This window comes from Aquarana catesbeiana, linkage group LG06 (genome assembly GCF_042186555.1).
Source record: "Aquarana catesbeiana isolate 2022-GZ linkage group LG06, ASM4218655v1, whole genome shotgun sequence".
NCBI lineage: Eukaryota > Metazoa > Chordata > Amphibia > Anura > Ranidae > Aquarana > Aquarana catesbeiana.
In genome coordinates, this window is record NC_133329.1 from 309,765,834 (window position 1) to 309,785,783 (window position 19,950).

At 41.7% G+C, this 19,950-nt stretch overlaps 1 protein-coding gene across 1 annotated transcript in view; it reads left to right on the forward strand.

Moving 5' to 3' along the window:
* The window catches only part of COL6A3 (collagen type VI alpha 3 chain), a 165,410-nt gene that overhangs the window by 62,709 nt on the left and 82,751 nt on the right, over positions 1-19,950 (forward strand). Inside the window, exons 7-9 of the mRNA XM_073633641.1 lie at positions 4,291-4,872; positions 17,787-18,401; positions 19,247-19,846. Coding sequence (XP_073489742.1) covers positions 4,291-4,872; positions 17,787-18,401; positions 19,247-19,846 — 1,797 coding nt within the window. The remainder of the gene's footprint in view (positions 1-4,290; positions 4,873-17,786; positions 18,402-19,246; positions 19,847-19,950) is intronic.

Consider the following 19,950-nt stretch of genomic DNA (forward strand, 5'->3'; position numbering starts at 1 on the left):
ATGCCATGGAATTTTAACTTTAGCTCATTATGATTATATATTATTGCTAAACATTTCCTACTCCAAATTGTCTACAGTCTGCAGACTGTGCTGTACATTCCCTATTCCATGACATCCTTTGCTGTGTGCTGAGCTGTACTTTCTCTATTCCACATCGCTTTATTTTATATGCCATGCTGTACATTCTATATTCCAGCACACCTTCAGTCTGTGTGTTGTGCTGTGCTGTGCATTCCTTATTCCACATCTCCTCATTCTGTTTGCCGCACTCTATAGTCCCATTCATGACGCCTCAATTTGGGTGCTGTGCTGTATAATCCATATTCCACTCTACCGCCATTCTGAATGCCATGAGGTACATTCTCTATCTATACCACATCATTCTGCACACTTTGTGCAGTTATGTACATTTACCATTCCATGGCACCTAATTCTGTATACTGTGCTGAACCTTTCCTATTCCAAAACATCCTTATTCTGCATACTGTGATTTACATTCCCTATGCCAATGCTTCCTCATTTTATATGCAGTGATATACATTCTCTAGTCCAAAACATTCTCATTCTGTACAATGCGTTCAGGGTCGGCACTCCCACTAGGCGAACTAGGCAGCCACCTAGGGCGCGCTGCTGCCTAGGGGTGGAACCACAGCCGCTGGGTCCCCTCCAGAGGATCGGATCTCCCCTGGCGGGTGGTGGCTGGTGCGGTGCGGAAGGCGGCTCCATCTGGCTGGCTGCATAGTCGCTGGGTGGGGAGAAGGTGCAGGCAGATTCCCCCCCTTCTCCGGAGCCAGGGGTGACCATGCCGGTGTCCAGCAGTCATGTGTGTCAGCTCTCAGCCCACTCCGCCTCCCATCCTGAGTGATGTACAGCCTTTGGAGGAGCAGGGTGGGCGGCACTGTGCACAGAGACAGCTGGGATGGATCCACCCAGGTCCGGACTGGCCATAAGATACTCACTGGGCCAAGGCCACCGGGTCACTTGTCCTGGAGGAGCTAGGTGCCCAAAGCATAGCTGCTACAGCAGCCCGCCCTGCTTCCTCAGTCTATCCATGGCCGGCTGCCAGAGCCCGGGGGTGGAACCAAAAGATCAGCTGATCTGATGGAGGAGTAGCTGGAGGAGGTTTCCCGTGCATGAGCTGTGAGTCACAGCCTGTAGGGAGACCCCATCTCCTGAGCCTGGGACTGCTGCCCGCTGCCTGACATGTGCCTGTGACCCAAGGTAAAAACTTGTCAGGTGGTGGTGGTGGGCTGGGGGGGGCACTGGGGATGAGGACTTCCAGACCTTATCACTGGTGTGTGACCCCCTCCACTTGGCTGCACTGCACCCTTTCTCCTTTGCATCTGGCTCCATCCCTCCACCTGCTCAATCCCTCCACCTGTCTCCACCCCCTCCTATCCACCTGGTTCCATCCATCCACCTGGCTCATCCCTTCACCTGGCTCCATCCATCCACCTGGCTTCATCCATCCACCTGGCTCACCCCTCCACCTGGCTCCATCCATCCACCTGGCTCCATCCCTCCACCTGGCTCCATCCATCCACGTGGCTCCACCCCCACTCCTGGCTGCACCCCCCCTATCCACCTGGCTCCATCCCTCCAACTGGCTCCATCCATCCACCTGGGTCACAGCTCCACCTGGCTCCATCCATCCACCTGGCTCCATCCCTCCACCTGGCTCCATCCATCCACCTGGCTCCATCCATCCACCTGGCTCATCCCTCCACCTGACTCCATCCATCCACCTGTCTCCATCCATCCACCTGTCTCCATTCATCCACCTGTCTCCATTCCTCCACCTGGCTCCATCCCTCCACCTGTCTCCATCCCTCCACCTGGCTCCATCCATCCACCTGTCTCCATAGCTCCACCTTGCTCCATCCCTCCACCTGGCTCATCCCTCCACTTGGCTCCATCCATCCACCTGGCTCATCCCTCCACCTGGCTCCATCCATCTACCTGGTTCCATTTGTCCACCTGGCTCCATCCGTCCACCTGGCTCCATCCATCCACTTGGCTCCATCCCTCCACCTGTCTCCATCCATCCACCTGGCTCATCCCTCCACCTGGCTCCATCCATCCACCTGGTTCCATTCATCCACCTGGCTCCATCCATCCACCTGGCTACATCCATCCACTTGGCTCCATCCCTCCTCCTGTCTCCATCCAACCACCTGGCTCCATCTCTCCACCTGGCTCATCCCATCCACCTGGCTCCATCCATCCACCTGGCTCCATCCCTCCACCTAGCTCCATCCCTCCACCTGGCTCCATCCATCCACCTGGCTCATCCCTCCACCTGACTCCATCCATCCACCTGGTTCCATTGATCCACCTGGCTCCATCCGTCCACTTGGCTCCATCTCTCCACCTGGCTCCATCCGTCCACCTGGCTTCGTCCCTCCACCTGGCTCCATCCATCCACCTGGCTGCATCCTTCCACCTGGCTCAATCCCTCTACCTGGCTCCACCCCCTCCCCTCCTGGCTACACCCCCCTCCTGGCTCCATCCCTCCACCAGGAGTTCTGGTGCTAAAATTATTGAATTCATTTAGATTTTTTTTTTTTTGGGGGGGGGGCGCAAGTAGCTGGTCTCACCTAGGGCGCAAAATAGTCTGGCACCAGCCCTGACTGTGTTATCCATTCCCTATTTCACTTCACTTTTATATGTGTGCTGCTGTACATTCCCTATTTTAAAACAACCTCATTCTGTTTGTTGTGCTTAAAATTCACTATTTTACATTGCCTAATTCTATATGCTGTGCTTTGCATTTTGTATTTTTTTACATCTTGTAGTTCACACCACCTTGGTGATGTACATTTATTATTCCATGAGGACTGTATCTGTGTGCTGTTCAGCTCATTTCCTATTTTACAATCATCCCATTCTATTCATTGTGATGTACATTCTGTGTTCCAAACTATTTCATTTTGGGTGCTGTGCGTTACATTTTTTTTTCATACTACTTCATTCTGTAAGATGTGTTGCACTGTGTTCTAAATTCCCTATTCCAAAATGACCTCATCATGTATGCTGTGCTAAACAATCCCTATTGCACACCACCTAATTCTTTATACTCTGCTTTACATTTGTTTTTTGCACAACCTCCCTCTGTACACCTTGATGTACATTCTCTATTCCATGCTGTCCTCATCTATGTGTCATGCTGAACATCACACCATTCAATTTTGTACACTGTGCTTTACATTTCATATTCCATCACCATCCCATTCTGGATGCTGTGCTGTACATTTCCTATTCCATACTATTTCATTATGTATGCTGTGCTTCACATTCCATATTTCCCATTGCCTTATTCTGTACGATGTGTTGTACACCATCCCTTTCTGTATGCTGTGCCAATATTTGGACTGGGCCTTTTGTGAATGTGTATTTTTTTTTATTCGTACCTAACTTTGCTATGGATTCATAAATGATGGCATTTAACAGTGTGCATAGTCTTACAAAGAATAACAGCCTTTGTCCACATCTGATGGTCATAGCGCCTCATGTTGGGCAAAATATCTGGTCTGGAAATAACTGCACATGGTGCTGCTTAGTCCAGCTGCAATTAATGTACCCCATGCAAAAGGCTCATTACATTTTTTGGATCGCGATACCATGAGTGTGCGATACAGGCACCCCAAAACTATCTCCTTTGAAATATATTTTTACTATTTATATGCTAATTGCGGAATGCTTTTACAATACAACCTTGGAAATTTGAAGTATAATGATTATTAGAAAGTAATTTTCTATATTGTTTTCTATATCAAGTTTTTCTAAAGAAGTATGCTAGGCACAGGCACTTTTCCGTCCAATACGACGACAATTCAGCTTATTTTTAAAGTCTTCTCATGTATGTGCAACATACTGCAAACAATTGCTGAACAACTCAAATACTAGATAACAATTTTTTGTTATGGCCAACTCAAAAAACTTATCAGCATCATGGAAAAACTGTCTTCCTTGAGAATCTGTGTTGACCGAAACTGAGCATGCAAATGGCTTTTGAACAAGTTTCCGAATTGAATCCTTCATTCAGTTTATAAATAAGCAGCAAGTAAAAACTCAAATAAGATCTGATATCTGTCTGTCTGGAGATCCATGTGATAAACAATCTGCCCAATGGATGGAGTTGACTGTTGTATCTAGCGATCAGCAACCGTTCGAAGAACAGGCAAATATCTGATCTTGCGACGTATTGGACAAAAAAATAAATCACTTTGTCTTTGCCTAGCTTAAGCATTTTTTTAGGATTTTTGTAACTATTGCATTTGTTTTGTACAGTGGCAGACAACAAACGGGACATCTTATTCCTGATTGATGGTTCTAACAATATTGCTGGAAGGCTTCCCGCTGTACGAGAGTTTGTGGCAAGCACCATTGATGGTCTCGATGTTAGCCCAGATGGCACTCGTGTTGGTGTGGGCTTAGTCGGTGAAAATGTCAAAGTGGAATTTAAGTTTGATTCATATGCCACCAAGGCTGATGTAATCAGTGCAGTTCGAAAACTGAAGTACAAACCAAGCAAAGAATTCAAACTTGGATTTGCACTGGATTATGCTTATAACAGCCTTTTCACACCAGAGTCTGGAAGTAGGATTCGAGAGGGAGTACCACAGTACTTAGTGTTGCTTGCAGCAGGCAAATCTTCAGACAGTGTAGACAATGCAGCTAGGAGGCTGAAAGCAGCTGGCATTGTGACATTTGCAGTCAAGACACAAAGGGCTGAAGCCGAGGAACTTGAGAAGATTGTTTTGGCTCCACAATTTGTTTTAACCTCAGAATCAATTGCAGACCTTTCTACCATCCAGTCTCAGTTTGTTAATCTCATAAAAACCATTTCAGTTGAGCTACCAACGCAGTCTTGTAAGTACTCCCCTTCTCTTGTTATCTTTGCTAAAAACACAAAAAACACAACTTGCACAAAAAGAAGAGAAAAAAGAGACATATGAATAAGTGAAAAAATAAATTAATTTTATTTAGGAGACATCTGGGTATCTGATTTAAGTGGAAACATTATTTCTTTCCTTAAAATTTAGTAATCCATTCATAGAGAAAGAAAACTAAATGTATTATTGTACTTAAAGGCATAATTGGTTAAAGGTCCACAAGAATTAAATTACAAGGTAAAGTTTATGATCAGTGCGTTCATAATAAGACTTATAAGCTTCCCATGGAGGCCAGAGCTTTTATGACAATTGTAGACAGACATGACCTGCATTCAGCTAGCGCCTAGAACAGTTAGGAAAAACCAACAGATTCATAGTTTGTGTGTTGTTCCAAATATACACACTGAAATTAACAGTGCACATAACTATTACTGTATTTCTTTGGCTATTATAATATTGATGTCTTTATTTACACTATAAGACAACAGATCTCCTGTTATCAGCTTGCATTTCCATATACAAAACTTTATACAGTTTTACGGTACTTGACTTGCTGAAAGACAGCTTCAGGCCCACTGGTGTATTGTGTGCTTCAAAAAGTAAAATACAGAGTATTGAAGTTCAGAAGGGTATTTTGCACAATGTTTTGCTGTGACCTCAGGAGGATACATAGGTGACTACTACCCTTTTATTGTCACTTTTGAAAACCATAGCTTAGGGAAACATGGAAAATGGAAGATGTGACCAGGAGGCAAAAAAAAAAAATATTTGGCAAAGAAAAAAATCAAAAAGAGTACCAAATTCCAGCACAGGATGGATCTGTGGAAATTTTTTAGGTAGAGCAGTGCCACGTCCTAAATATCAGTAATTTTGAATAAAAAAAGGCAGAAAAATGGACTTTATAGGCACCAATCATAAAAATATATATATAAAGCACGGCTTTAACATCTAAAAGCTTGCTCTATATTGAGCATTCACCAGTCATCTAGAAGCAGTATTTAATTGTTCCATCTAAGGTAGGCTTAATTGTATGTGTTTGTATTTCATCATATGCACCTACCCTTCTCCTGCATGGAGTGAACCTTTTCACTTTACTCTAATTAACCCTTGGTGGGTCGTGATGTTTCTCTCTTATCCCTGGCAGTGGAGATATACTGTATATCCCTTTTTTATCTCTGCTGCTATTACTTTTTGCTCCTTTCTACATGCTCTATAGCTTTGCTACCATGCACGTCCCCACATGTTAGCTGTTTCACCTGTTGCATGTCCTCTGTGTGGTCCACCTGTTGATTGCTTTGTGGCACTCCCCACAAACCATTGAGACTCTCTACCAAGATGTTTAAGTTTAATATTAATTGTATGTATTGTTTGCTTCTGTGTTTTCTTTCTCTTTCCTGTAGACTAACCAAACAAGCTCCTGAAGAAGCATTCAATTGTGAAACATGTAGAGCTAACGAAGTTTGTTGTCTTTTATACTACATTGTAGGGATATTTCCTTGTTTTAAGGGTATGTCTCTTTGGGGTCCATGACCTTTATGAGAGAGACCTAGCTAGCCTCTTGCACTTTACTTGCAATGTTTTAATATGTTGGTGTTTTTTTGAATTATGTGTATAATAAAATTTATATATATATTTTTATGATTGGTGCCCAAGTCCATTTTTCTGCCTTTTTTTATTCATATTTGGCAAAGGAGATATAAGTTCACATTCAAATGAAAAACTTTTTCAAAAATAGTTGGATGTGTTAGTTGATTTTGTTCTGTTTCCTAGGGGTCCAGTGAATAAAATCTTATCTCAAATACCTTTCACTATGATGAACTTTTAAAAGTGAAAATTGTTTATCACATTTATACATTCTTTTAATTCAGATTTAATCACCCTTGAATAGACTACTACTACTACTTCTAAAAAAATTATATAATTTAAACATCATATAGAAAATAGATTGTACCAATATACTGCACAGATAACTGCTTGCTTTAAACATCTACTGTATATCCTGGATTCATCAATATATTGAAAAGTTTCTGATCATTATAGAGTTAAAACTAAAACATTTACAGTGTATAATAGTATTATAGATAAAAAAGAGAGTGCTGGTACAGTGTAGTAGTTAACCGGTTCAATACAGGGCAATTTCACCCCCTTCCTTCCCAGGCCAATTTTTAGTTTTCAGCGCTGTCGCACTTTAAACGTCAATTGCGCGGTCGTGCGACGTTGTACCCAAAAAAAATTGACGTCCTTTTTTCATCACAAATAGAGCTTTTTTTTTGGTGGTATTTGATCGCCTCTGCGGTTTTTATTTTTTGCGCTATAAACAAAAGAAGGGCGACAATTTTGAAAAAAACACAATATTTTTTACTTTTTGCTATAATAAATATCCCAATTTTTTTTTTAAAAACACATTTTTTCCTCAGTTTCGGCCGATACGTATTCTTCTACATATTTTTGGTAAAAAAAATCGCAATAAGCGTATATTGATTGGTTTGCGCAAAAGTTATAGCATCTACAAAATACGGGATAGATTTATGGCATTTTAAAAAAAAAAAAAAAATTTTATTTTTTTAGCGGCGATCGCGATTTTTTTTGGTGACTGCAACATTATGGCGGACACATCGGACACTTTTGACACATTTTTGGGACCAATCACATTTATACAGCGATCAATGCTATAAAATTGCATTGATTACTGTGTAAATGTGACAGGCAGTGAAGGGGTTAACCACTAGGGGGCGGGGAGGGGTTAAAGGGGTTGTAAAGGTAAAATTTAAAAAAAAAAAAAATAACAAACATGTTATACTTACCTTCACTGTGCAGCTCGTTCTGCACAGAGTGGCCCCGAACCTGGTCTTCTGGGGTCCCTCGGCGGCTGTTTCAGCTCCTCCCCGCAAGCATTAACCACCTTAATGCGAGCTCCCTCGCATGGTGGTTAGTGCTTGCGGGCGCGCTCACGTGATACAGCCGGCGGCTATAGCCGCTCATTGTATCACTCGGCCCCGCCCCCCGGCACGCCGCGTCATCGGATGTGATTGACAGCAGCGCGAGCCAATGGCTGCGCTGCTTTCAATCCATCCACTGCAGCCAATCAGCAACCAGGCTGAGCTGCAATGGAGATGACGAGAACGAGCAGCGGAGATTCGAGGTGTCAGGTAAGTAAAACGGGGGGCTGGGGGCGGCGGTATTGTCAAAAGTTTTTTCACCTTAATGCATATAATGCATTAAGGTGAAAAAATTTTTACCTTTACAACCCCTTTAAGTATGTTTCCTAGGGAATGCTTCTAACTGAAGGGGGAGGGGACGCACTAGGGGAGGAGACCGATCAGTGTTCCTCCGTTCTGGGAACACAGATCGCTCTCCTCAGAGCTGACAGGCTGTGGATCTGTGTGTTTACACACACAGATCCACATGCCGGTGTTCTGCCGAGAAAGTTCCGCTCGGCGTATAAGTTCCCCCCTCTACTGCGCCTGCGCAGTAGGTATCGGCAGAAATAGCCGAAGCAGAACAGCTGAAAATCAGCTGTACACGGCGCCTGGAAGGGGGCCCCTCGCGGGCTCGCTTCGCTCGCCACGCTTCGGGCACGGCCTCGCTGCGCTCGGCACTTTTAGATTCCCCCTCTAGGTCCACTTGGATGGTGGGGAAGGTGCGCCCAGAGCGCAGGCTGATTGAAGCATTTGTACAGCTGATTGATGGGCGTGCGCGCCCCCTAGACGGCCGGGAATCCCAGGACGTCATATGCCGTCCACCCAGGATGGGAGATCCCATCTGTGGACGGCATATGACTATACACGGGTACTGAAGTGGAGCATATGTGAAGTAGAGTGCATACTTAATGTAAGAAGTCCTTCCTCCTCAGAAATCATGGCCTGCCGTCCAAACTATGGCATAGATTTATGTTAGTGCATACCCCCTATTTCTGATTTGTCCATGTCGCTTGCTTACACCTTTTGAAGGTGGGGACTTCTTGCTCAGAGCATGCAATGTGGATTCAGTGAACCCGATATAATGCTGCCACTAAATAAAAAAATCAATACTAAGAAACAAGTCCAAGTGATGTTAATAAGCCTTTCCTCTCGTGTAATAGTAATTACCATGGATACAAAAATATTTATTATGGAATAACATATATTTACCTAATGCAAATAATGAGACTAAATAGTATGTGCACATTCCTGGATGTCTCCATCAACCAATAATAATAGAAAACAAAATAGAAATTTAAAAGCAAGGATATACTGTAAATATATGAAAATGCTATTAAAAAAATCTACAGTAGCCTTATGCATAACTCTGCTATTTGTTAAAATATAAAAATGATATACATGTGTAATAATGCATAAAACACAAAGATATAGAAAAGTTAGTAGCTAAAGTGATTTATTTACATATACTGTATGCAATATAACGGTAATAAATCTATAGTACGTCTATAGCACTCTAGCCATATTTTAGGCGATTAGAGCAAAATATATAACAGAATGTCCTAGATCACCATTAGAAGCTATAACTTCAAGTCCAAAAACTTTTCAGTAGGATGAATCTATGGTGACATTTTGGAAATATTTGGATGTAATGATCAGTCAACATCTGGACACTCACTTAGATACTATTTTATACTGGATTCCAACAAGAGTGAGCCATTCACCTGGCTGTAATATTCCCCAATTGCTAATCTGATTCTGGAAGTCTGAATGCATGCTAAATATGCTAGTTCACCTTTTTTACATATGTTTCATAACTACGACATTTACCTTTTATTGTTCCATTATACCATTGCAGATGTCAGTGGCAGGATTTAATTTAGAAAATAGCCTTTTTATTTATTTATTTATTTATTTATTTATTTATTTATATTTCCCTAGTGGAAATCATGCTAGAGTCATCCATAAAGTCAATGGGTTTTGAATTCACAGTTGCTAATTCATATAATTTGGCTATATGAGGAGTGCCCAGCTGTAAGAAAAGGATTAGCTCACTGAAGTGACTTGGACAGAGTTGGCAAGGTTTAGACTTTGCTTCTGATTAGCCACTGGCCAACATGATGCCATGAAGTAGCAAAAGAACAAGTGGAGCAATTATTTGGGTATTAAAAACACAAACTTAGGAACTAGTTCTAGCAAACCCAGTTTATTGTTTTAAAATAAAGCTTGATTCACTCATAAACACACATAATATTTTATTATTATTATTGTTTTAGAATTTATATAGTGCCAACAGTTTACGCAGCACTTTACAATATAAAATGGAGACAGTACAGTTACAATACAATAAAATACAAGAGGATTAAGACCCTGCTCAGCAGTGGCGTAGCGTGGGGGGTGCAGGGGGTGCCGTGGCCCCGGGAGCGAAATTTAGGGGGGCGCCAGTATGTGTCACTGGCTGCCTCCTCCTAATTTCTCGATCCTGTGTCCCCGGCCCGGCCGCCATGTTAAGTGTCCGGCGCCCTGTGATTGGGCGTATGGGTGTCATGTGAGGCGTAGGGCTGGCCTGTCCTAGATTGCTCCTGAAGTCCCACCTCCGCACATGACCCCCCATACGCCCAATCACAGGGCGCCGGACACTGAACATGGCTGCAGCCAGAGCGCAGGGGAGAGAGGAATGTGAGCCACCGCTGTCCTCTCCTCCTCCTCCGGATCGATGCAGGCCAAGATAAGAAGGTGAGTGAGAGTCTTGTTACTGGCCGGGGGGGCGAGAGAGAGAGAGACTGTAGGCAGGATAGTGTAGTTTAGTATGGAGGTCAGTGTAGTGTAGTGGTCAGTATGGGGGGCAGTGTAGTGTAGTATAGTGGTCAGTGTAGTATGGTGGTCAGTGTAGTATGGTGGTCAGTGTAGTGTAGTATGGTGGTCAGTATAGTGGACAGTGTAGTATGGTGGTCAGTATAGTAGACAGTGTAGTATGGTGGTCAGTATAGTATAGTGTAGTTTAGTATGGAGGTCAGTGTAGTGTAGTGGACAGTATAGTGGACAGTATAGTGGTTAGTGTAGTATAGTATAGTGGTTAGCATAGTGGTCAGTATAGTGTAGTTGAGTATGGAGGTCAGTGTAGTATAGTGGTTAGTATGGTGTTTAGTGTAGTGGACAGTATAGTGGTCAGTATAGTGTAGTGGACAGTGTAGTGTAGTATGGTGGTCAGTATAGTGGACAGTGTAGTATAGTGGACAGTGTAGTGTAGTATGGTGGTCAGTATGGTGGACAGTGTAGTATGGTGGTCAGTGTAGTGTAGTATAGTGGTCAGTATAGTATAGTGGTCAGTGAAGTGTAGTATGGTGGTCAGTATAGTGGACAGTGTAGTATGGTGGTCAGTATAGTGTAGTATAGTGGTCAGTATAGTGGTTAGTGTAGTATAGTATAGTGGTCAGTATAGTGTAGTTGAGTATGGAGGTCAGTGTAGTATAGTGGTTAGTATGGTGTTTAGTGTAGTGGACAGTATAGTGGTCAGTATAGTGTAGTGGACAGTGTAGTGTAGTATGGTGGTCAGTATAGTGGACAGTGTAGTATAGTGGACAGTGTAGTGTAGTATGGTGGTTAGTATGGTGGACAGTGTAGTATGGTGGTCAGTATAGTGTAGTATAGTGGTCAGTATAGTATAGTGGTCAGTGAAGTGTAGTATGGTGGTCAGTATAGTGGACAGTGTAGTATGGTGGTCAGTATAGTGTAGTATAGTGGTCAGTATAGTGGTTAGTGTAGTATAGTATAGTGGTCAGTATAGTGTAGTTTAGTATGGAGGTCAGTGTAGTATAGTGGTTAGTATGGTGTAGTGGACAGTGTAGTGGTCAGTATAGTGTAGTGGACAGTGTAGTGTAGTATGGTGGTCAGTATAGTGGACAGTGTAGTATAGTGGACAGTGTAGTGTAGTATGGTGGTCAGTATGGTGGACAGTGTAGTATGGTGGTCAGTGTAGTGTAGTATAGTGGTCAGTATAGTATAGTGGTCAGTGAAGTGTAGTATGGTGGTCAGTATAGTGGACAGTGTAGTATGGTGGTCAGTATAGTGTAGTATAGTGGTCAGTATAGTGGTTAGTGTAGTATAGTATAGTGCTCAGTATAGTGTAGTTTAGTATGGAGGTCAGTGTAGTGTAGTGGACAGTATAGTATGGTGGTCAGTGTAATGTAGTATAGTGGACAGTGTAGTATAGTGGTCAGTATAATGTAGTATGGTGGACAGTGTAGTATGGTGGACGGTGTAGTAAAACAGACAGTGTAGTATAGTGGTCAGTATAGTGGTTAGTATAGTGTAGTTTAGTATGGAGGTCAGTGTAGTGTAGTGGACAGTGTAGTGTAGTATGGTGGTCAGTGTAGTGTAGTATGGTGGTCAGTGTAGTGTAGTATAGTGGTCAGTATAGTATAGTGGTCAGTGTAGTGTAGTATGGTGGTCAGTATAGTGGACAGTGTAGTGTAGTATGGTGGTCAGTATAGTGTAGTGGACAGTATAGTATAGTGGTCAGTATAGTGTAGTGGTCAGTATAGTGTAGTATGGTGGTCAGTGTAATGTAGTATAGTGGACAGTGTAGTATAGTGGACAGTGTAGTATGGTGGTCAGTATAGTGTAGTATGGTGGACAGTGTAGTATAACAGACAGTGTAGTATAGTGGTCAGTGTAGTGTAGTATAGTGGTCAGTATAGTGGTTAGTGTAGTATAGTATAGTGGTTAGTATAGTGTAGTTTAGTATGGAGGTCAGTGTAGTGTAGTATAGTGGTCAGTGTAGTATGGTGGTCAGTATAGTGTAGTATAGTGGACAGTGTAGTATAGTGGACAGTATAGTGTAGTATAGTGGACAGTGTAGTGTAGTATGGTGGTCAGTGTAGTATGGTGGTCAGTATAGTGTAGTATAGTGGTCAGTGTAGTATAGTGGACAGTATAGTGTAGTATAGTGGACAGTGTAGTATGGTGGTCAGTATAGCATAGTATAGTGGTCAGTGTAGTGTAGTAAAGTGGTCAGTGTAGTGTAGTATGGTGGTCAGTGTAGTGTAGTATGGTGGTCAGTATAGCGTAGTATAGTGGTCAGTGTTGTGTACTATAGTGGTCAGTGTAGTGTAGTATGGTGGTCAGTGTAGTATGGTGGTCAGTATAGCGTAGTATGGTGGTCAGTGTAGCGTAGTATAGTGGTCAGTGTAGTGTAGTATGGTGGTCAGTGTAGTGTAGTATGGTGGTCAGTGTAGTGTAGTATGGTGGTCAGTATAGCGTAGTATAGTGGTCAGTGTAGTGTAGTATAGTGGTCAGTGTAGTGTAGTATAGTGGACAGTGTAGTATGGTGGTCAGTATAGCATAGTATAGTGGTCAGTGTAGTGTAGTATAGTGGTCAGTGTAGTGTAGTATGGTGGTCAGTGTAATGTAGTATGGTGGTCAGTATAGCGTAGTATAGTGGTCAGTGTAGTATGGTGGTCAGTGTAGTATGGTGGTCAGTGTAGTGTAGTATGGTGGTCAGTGTAGTGTAGTATAGTGGTCAGTGTAGTATGGTGGTCAGTATAGCGTAGTATAGTGGTCAGTGTAGTGTAGTATAGTGGTCAGTGTAGTGTAGTATGGTGGTCAGTGTAATGTAGTATGGTGGTCAGTATAGCGTAGTATAGTGGTCAGTGTAGTATGGTGGTCAGTGTAGTATGGTGGTCAGTGTAGTGTAGTATGGTGGTCAGTGTAGTGTAGTATAGTGGTCAGTGTAGTGTAGTATGGTGGTCAGTGTAGTGTAGTATAGTGGTCAGTATAGTGTAGTATAGTGGTCAGTGTAGTGTAGTATAGTGGTCAGTGTAGTGTAGTATAGTGGACAGTGTAGTATAGTGGTCAGTGGACAGTGTAGCATAGTGTAGTATAGTGTAGTATAGTGGACAGTGTAGTGTAGTATAGTGGACAGTGTAGTGTAGTATAGTGGTCAGTGTAGTATAGTGGTCAGTATAGTGTAGTATAGTGGGCAGTGTAGTGTAGTGTAGTGGACAGTATAGTATAGTGGTCAGTGTAGTGGACAGTGTAGTTCTCAGTGTAGTGGTCAGTATAGGAATCTGGTAGGCCAGTAGTACTTGTATTTGAAGGGACTCAGGGATAGCTAAAAGTCTGCATGTTAGGGGGCGCAAATTACTTGCCTTGCCCCGGGTGCTGACAACCCACGCTACGCCACTGCTGCTCAGAAGAGCTTACAATTTAAAAGGGAGGGGAAAGTGGTACAAAAGGTTGTAACTGTGGGGAATGAGCTGATGGAAGTGGTAAAAGATTAGCTGGAGGTGTGATAGGCTTCCCTGAAGAGATGAGTTTTCATGGATTGCCTGAAGGCAGCTAGAGTAGGAGATAGCCGGACAGGTTGAGGTAGAGCGTTCTAGAGGATGGGAGAGGCTCTGGAGAAATCCTGGAGATGGGCATGTGAGGAGGAGACAAGGAGGCTTGAGAGTAAGAGGTCTTGAGAGGAGTGTAGAGGACGGTTTGGGTGATATTTGGAGACAAGTTTGGTGATGTAGCGCTGGGCAGAATTGTAAATGGCTTTGTATGTTGTGGTTAGTATTTTTAATTTCATTCTCTGAGCGATCAGGAGCTAGTGTAGGAATTGACACTGAGCAGTTGGTAAGGTGGATAAGTCTGGCAGCAGCATTCATCATAGACTGAAGAGGGGATAGTCTATGGAGAGGCAGGCCAATAAGAAGGGAGTTGTAATAGTCAAGGCGAGAGATAACAAGGGAGTGAATAAGTAGCTTGGTGGTTTCATTTGTTAAAACGGGCATATTTTAGAGATGTTATGGAGCTGAAGTCTACAAGCTTTCAACAGCATTTGGATTTGGGGCTGAAAGGACAGGTTCGAGTCTAGGATTACACAAAGTAGCCTGGCATGAGGGGAGGGATTAATGGTTGCATTATTGATTTTGATGGAAAAGTCATGGAGGGGGGCACGGGTGGGGGGGATATTACCAGCTCAGTTTTAGAGAGATTTAGTTTAAGCAAGTGGTGTGACATCAATGCTGATATGTCAGTTAATAGGTTAGTAATGTGAGTAGAGACTGAAGGAGTGAGGTGATGAGTAGACAGGCTGTTATTATTATTAAAAGATCCATAAGCCGCACATCATGAAGCAGACCCATGTGCATGGAGTGAGATAATTGGCAGCCTCAGCCCAGGCTCCAACCAGGCCATGCCTCCATTGCATTTTGCTCCTCTCCTTTTTGCAGAGCGAAATGCCTTGGAGGTATGGCCTGGCTTGAATACAGGCTGAGGCTGCCATTCATCTCACTCCATGCACATGGGTTTGCTTCATGATGTACGTCTTATGGATCTTTTCCTTTGACAAAGCAAAACATATACTGTATATACATTAAAGTCACGGGAAACACATGGGAAAGCTCTACCTCTCTAATTAAGGGGACTGGGCTGACATAATCTGTGCCAGAGTTCAACTGATCTACATGCATAATCACTTTAGTATCAAATGCACACAATAGTAAACTGCAAGAGATTGCTTAGAATGTGAAAACAGTTAGAACAAATGCATCTGAATTTAAATCAACCTCTATACAACGGTAGTTGCTAAGCAATCCACTAAAAGTCGCAGTATGAGGCACAGAGGGGTTGGAAGGACGGGTAGGCATCAGTTGCATAATCAAAACCAAGAGTTTAACTGTAGCCATGAGCCAGAGGTAAAGGTGTCCTTGCAATAGCATCTGCTATTTGTACATAACACATTTATTTATAGTTTGTAAACCACTATAGATTTGCTATAAAAGCAATTATTATTTTGTTTTAGTACAGAAATTTCCATTTTGAGGCAGAAGAGCATCTTAATGTGCATATACACAATATTTATTTCTGCATCCAGGAATCAGTGTACTCCTAAATAAAGTCTAGAACAAAGATAGTGGTCAGTTGAGCTCAGTTGATTAAAGCTGAGCTCCAGATATGGATTGTATTGCATAATTACATTGTTCCAGCTTGGACCAATGTAAAGATATATATTACGTACCTGTGGAACCCCTGTGGAAGCTGCAGAGTAGTCACTACTAGTCTAGTGTAATGCCGCGTACACACGGTCGGATTTTCCGACGGGAAATGTTGGATGTCAGCTTGTTGTTGGAAAGTCTGACTATGTTTATGCTCCATCAAACATTTGCTGTCGGATTGGTATAAAGAGGTGAGCACTATAGTAGTGGTAACTATTACAGTAAGTTTCCAACCTCCACAGGGATCCCACATCTATGGCATATACATACTTACTTACATTGGTTCAAGTTGGACCAATTTAACTATGCAATAAAATCCATATCTGAAGTTCAGCTTTTAGAAACAGAAAACAAAAGATATATATCCATAAATTAAGCTACATCCCAGGGCTTTTCTGCTTACTTGCTACATAATCTTAATCACATAAGTGGATTCCTATTATTATCAGTAAAATTCCAAATGAAATAAAAAAAGTTAAACATGTATTTATTTAAAATGTGTTTTTAAATAAATAATTATGTTTTTATTATTGAGAACAGGGCTAGTAGTAATAATCCTTTTACCTGAATAAAATTATGTAACAAGTGAACAGGAAATCCCTGGGATGTAGCAACTTAATAATAGTCACAAATCTTTGGTTTACTGTTTGTTTACCTAAATACAATGAAAATGTTTTGTTTCTAATTTTAGATAGGCAATGCCTAAAACTCCTGTCAGGTTTTTACATTTTTTTTTATTACTTTCTGTGTCTGGGAAGGTTTGCATTCTCTGATTGTCCTGATGACCATTATCATTGTTGCAGAAAGTGATGGAGTATTCAAAATGTTAAGATTGTCTACGAAACAGGAACTGTTCCAGTGACAGCTATCTTTGGAGAGATTATCCCTCACTGCTTTTTTTTGTCTCTGGGATAGGCCATGAAGAGATATCTCTCCACTGAGACACAGAGACAGACAGCAAAAAAAGAAAAAACTGACAGGGGTGCTAAACAATTCTAAATGTATCCATTTGGCTTTAGATTTACTTTAATGGTTTTGTTATTGATGCCGATCAAATATAGATAACACCCTAACTAAAACATGACTAGCAGCATTGGAATTAAATACAAATACGAATATATTTGGCTCAGAGATACAACAAAATAAGCTTTTATGCGTGTATCTGAAAGTTTCTGCAAACATCTTTTTTGAAGAGACTGTAATGCCCCCTACACACAGTCGGATTCTCCGCTGAGAAATGTTTGATGGGAGATTGTTGTCGAAAATTCTGACTGTGTGTATGCTCCATTGGACATTTTCCGTCGGAATTTCCGACAAACAAAACTTGAGATCTGGATCTCAAATTTTCCGACAACAAAATCCGTTGTCAGAAATTCCGATCGTGTGTACACAATTCCGACGCACAAAGTTCCACGCATGCTCAGAATCAAGCAGAAAAGCCGCGCTGGCTATTGAACTTCATTTTTCTTGGCTCGTCGTACATGTTGTACGTCACTGCGTTCAATCGGAATTTCAGACAAGATTAGTCTGACCGTGTGTATGCAAGACAAGTTTGAGCCAACATCCGTCGGAAAAAAAACATGGATTTTGTTGTCGGAATGTGCGATCGTGTGTACGTTGCATAAGAGTGACAGAGTCATAAGTTTAAAATTCACAATTGTACAATTATGTTTTTTTATTTTTTTTTGCCTTCCTCTGGATCAACTGTGGGCATACGATTGTGTATATGGGGGTTTTTAATATCTTTTTCTTGTTAGTTGAACTAGAAGGACTAGTGTCTTTTTTCAACCTCACTAACTAAGTAAGTATTCAATATTCCACATGACCTACAGTGATGATTTTTTAGTTATTAATCCCATACTTATATTATCGGAACAGTTTTAACTGTTAAAACTGTTAAAAATGTTCTCCTTAATTTTTGTGTAATTAAAATATGGATTTTTGGCAGATCCCTGGACCTATATTGATTTATCTGTTTTATTATCTAGATGACTTAAGTAGAAGGAAGGACATTGTATTTTTGATTGATGGATCCAACGACGGCAGATCCAGCTTTCCATCTTTACGCTCCTTTATTCAGAGAGTGGTGGAGGCCCTTGATGTTGATCGGGATAAGATTCGTATAGGAGTTGTTCAGTACAGTGATACCACAAGATCCAACTTCCTGCTTAACACTCACCCAGACCGCCAGGGAGTCCTCAGTGCTGTTCAAAGTCTAACGCCTATTGGAGGTTCACCATTGAACACAGGGGCAGCCTTGGACTATGTTACCACAAATGTGTTTACCAGTTCAGCTGGCAGTCGGGCTTCTGATGGAGTGCCTCAATTCTTAATCTTACTGACCTCTGGCAAGTCAAGTGATGATGTCCGGAGACCAGCCTCAGGCCTTAAAAGTTCTGGAGTAATTCCATTTGCCATTGGTGTCCGCAATGCTGACACAACTGAGCTGCAGACAATTTCTTTCATTCCAGATTTTGCTGTTTCTGTTTCTGACATCAGCCAACTAGGAAATGTTTACCAAACCATAACAACAAGAGTATCAGAACTTAACACTGGTGACATTGAAATTCTGAGGCAGTCAGGTACAACTGGCTTCTATAAAGGTAAATCTCAGGGCATAGGTACTAACATTTATCAACATATTTTTAAAGTAGATAATACTGTGTATCCATCGTAAAATCTATTATGAAAAGTCTTTCACGCTTAAGCCTATTTCTGACATTTGTTGCTTACAAGTTAAAATCCATATTTTTTGCTAGAAAATTACTTGGAACCCCCAAACATTATATATATATATATATTTTAGCAGAGACCCTAGGGAATAAAATAGTGATTGCTGCAACATTTTATGTCACACGGTATTTGTGCAGCAGTCTTTCAAACGCATTTTTTGGCGAAAAAAAAGACACTTGAATTTAAAAAAAAACGAAACAGTTTAGAGTTACAGAGTAGATCTGGTGCTAGAATTATTGCTCTCACTCTGACGATCTTGGCGATACCTCACATGTGTGATTTGAACACCGTTTACATTTGCGGGTGCAACTTTCAAATGCGTTTTCTTTTATGCATGAGCACACGGGGATGGGGGGCTCATTACATTTTTTTTATTATTATTTAGTTTTTTTATTTAAAAAAAAAAAAATTCTAGTCACTTTTATTGCTGTCACTTCGGTTGTTATCACAAAAGAGTCAACCGCCCGCTCTACAAAACGGTACCGGGGTGATGCCTGCATCTGCAGGCATCACCCCGGTATAATCCCTTCAAGCCTGAACGCAAATTTGCGTACGGTCGACCTGAAGGGGTTAAGGTTCAATGGATGATGAATAATGACAATAAATTATATGTATGATACATTTTTCTGTGCTGCTTTATGCATAATTATATCACCTATTATTAGGAATAAAATGCATCAAGATTCATAATAATTGTGTATTGAACTCATTTTAGGTGCAAAAAGGGATGTCGTGTTCCTTATAGATGGTTCCAGGGATGCTACTCCAGAGTTTGCCAATGTGAAAGAGCTAATTGGGCGCCTGGTAGAAACAATGGACGTCAGCCAAGATAATACTCGAGTAGCTGTGGTCCAATACAGTGAGGACCCTAATATTGAGTTTTTGCTAAACGCTTATTCCACAAAAGATGAGGTTCAGACTGCAGTGAGAAGAATAAGACCAAAGGGAGGATCATCAGTAAACATTGGTCATGCCCTTCAGTATGTGTCTAAAAACATATTTACAAGGCCATCTGGAAGCCGAATAGAGGAGCAAGTCCCACAGTTTCTTATTTTGACCTCCTCTGGACCTTCATCAGATAACATAGACGAGGGAACAAGACAGATTAAAGCATCTTCTGTTGTTCCTTACTTGATTGCAAAGAATATAGATTCTGAAGAGGCCAATAAAATTACTTTGAATAAAGATTTCATATATGATGTGTCTAGTTTCCGGGAGCTTCCAACTTTGGAGCAAAGATTGCTGTCATCTGTCACCAACCTGGATCAAGATAGTATAAAAGTGATCTACGAGAATGTCCCACGTGTTCCTACTGGTAATTAATCTTTTTTTTAACAAACATATTCAACAGTATATGCTAAGTAAAATATATTATATGTTAAAATTACATAAAATAATTTAGAAAAATAAGTCTACTCA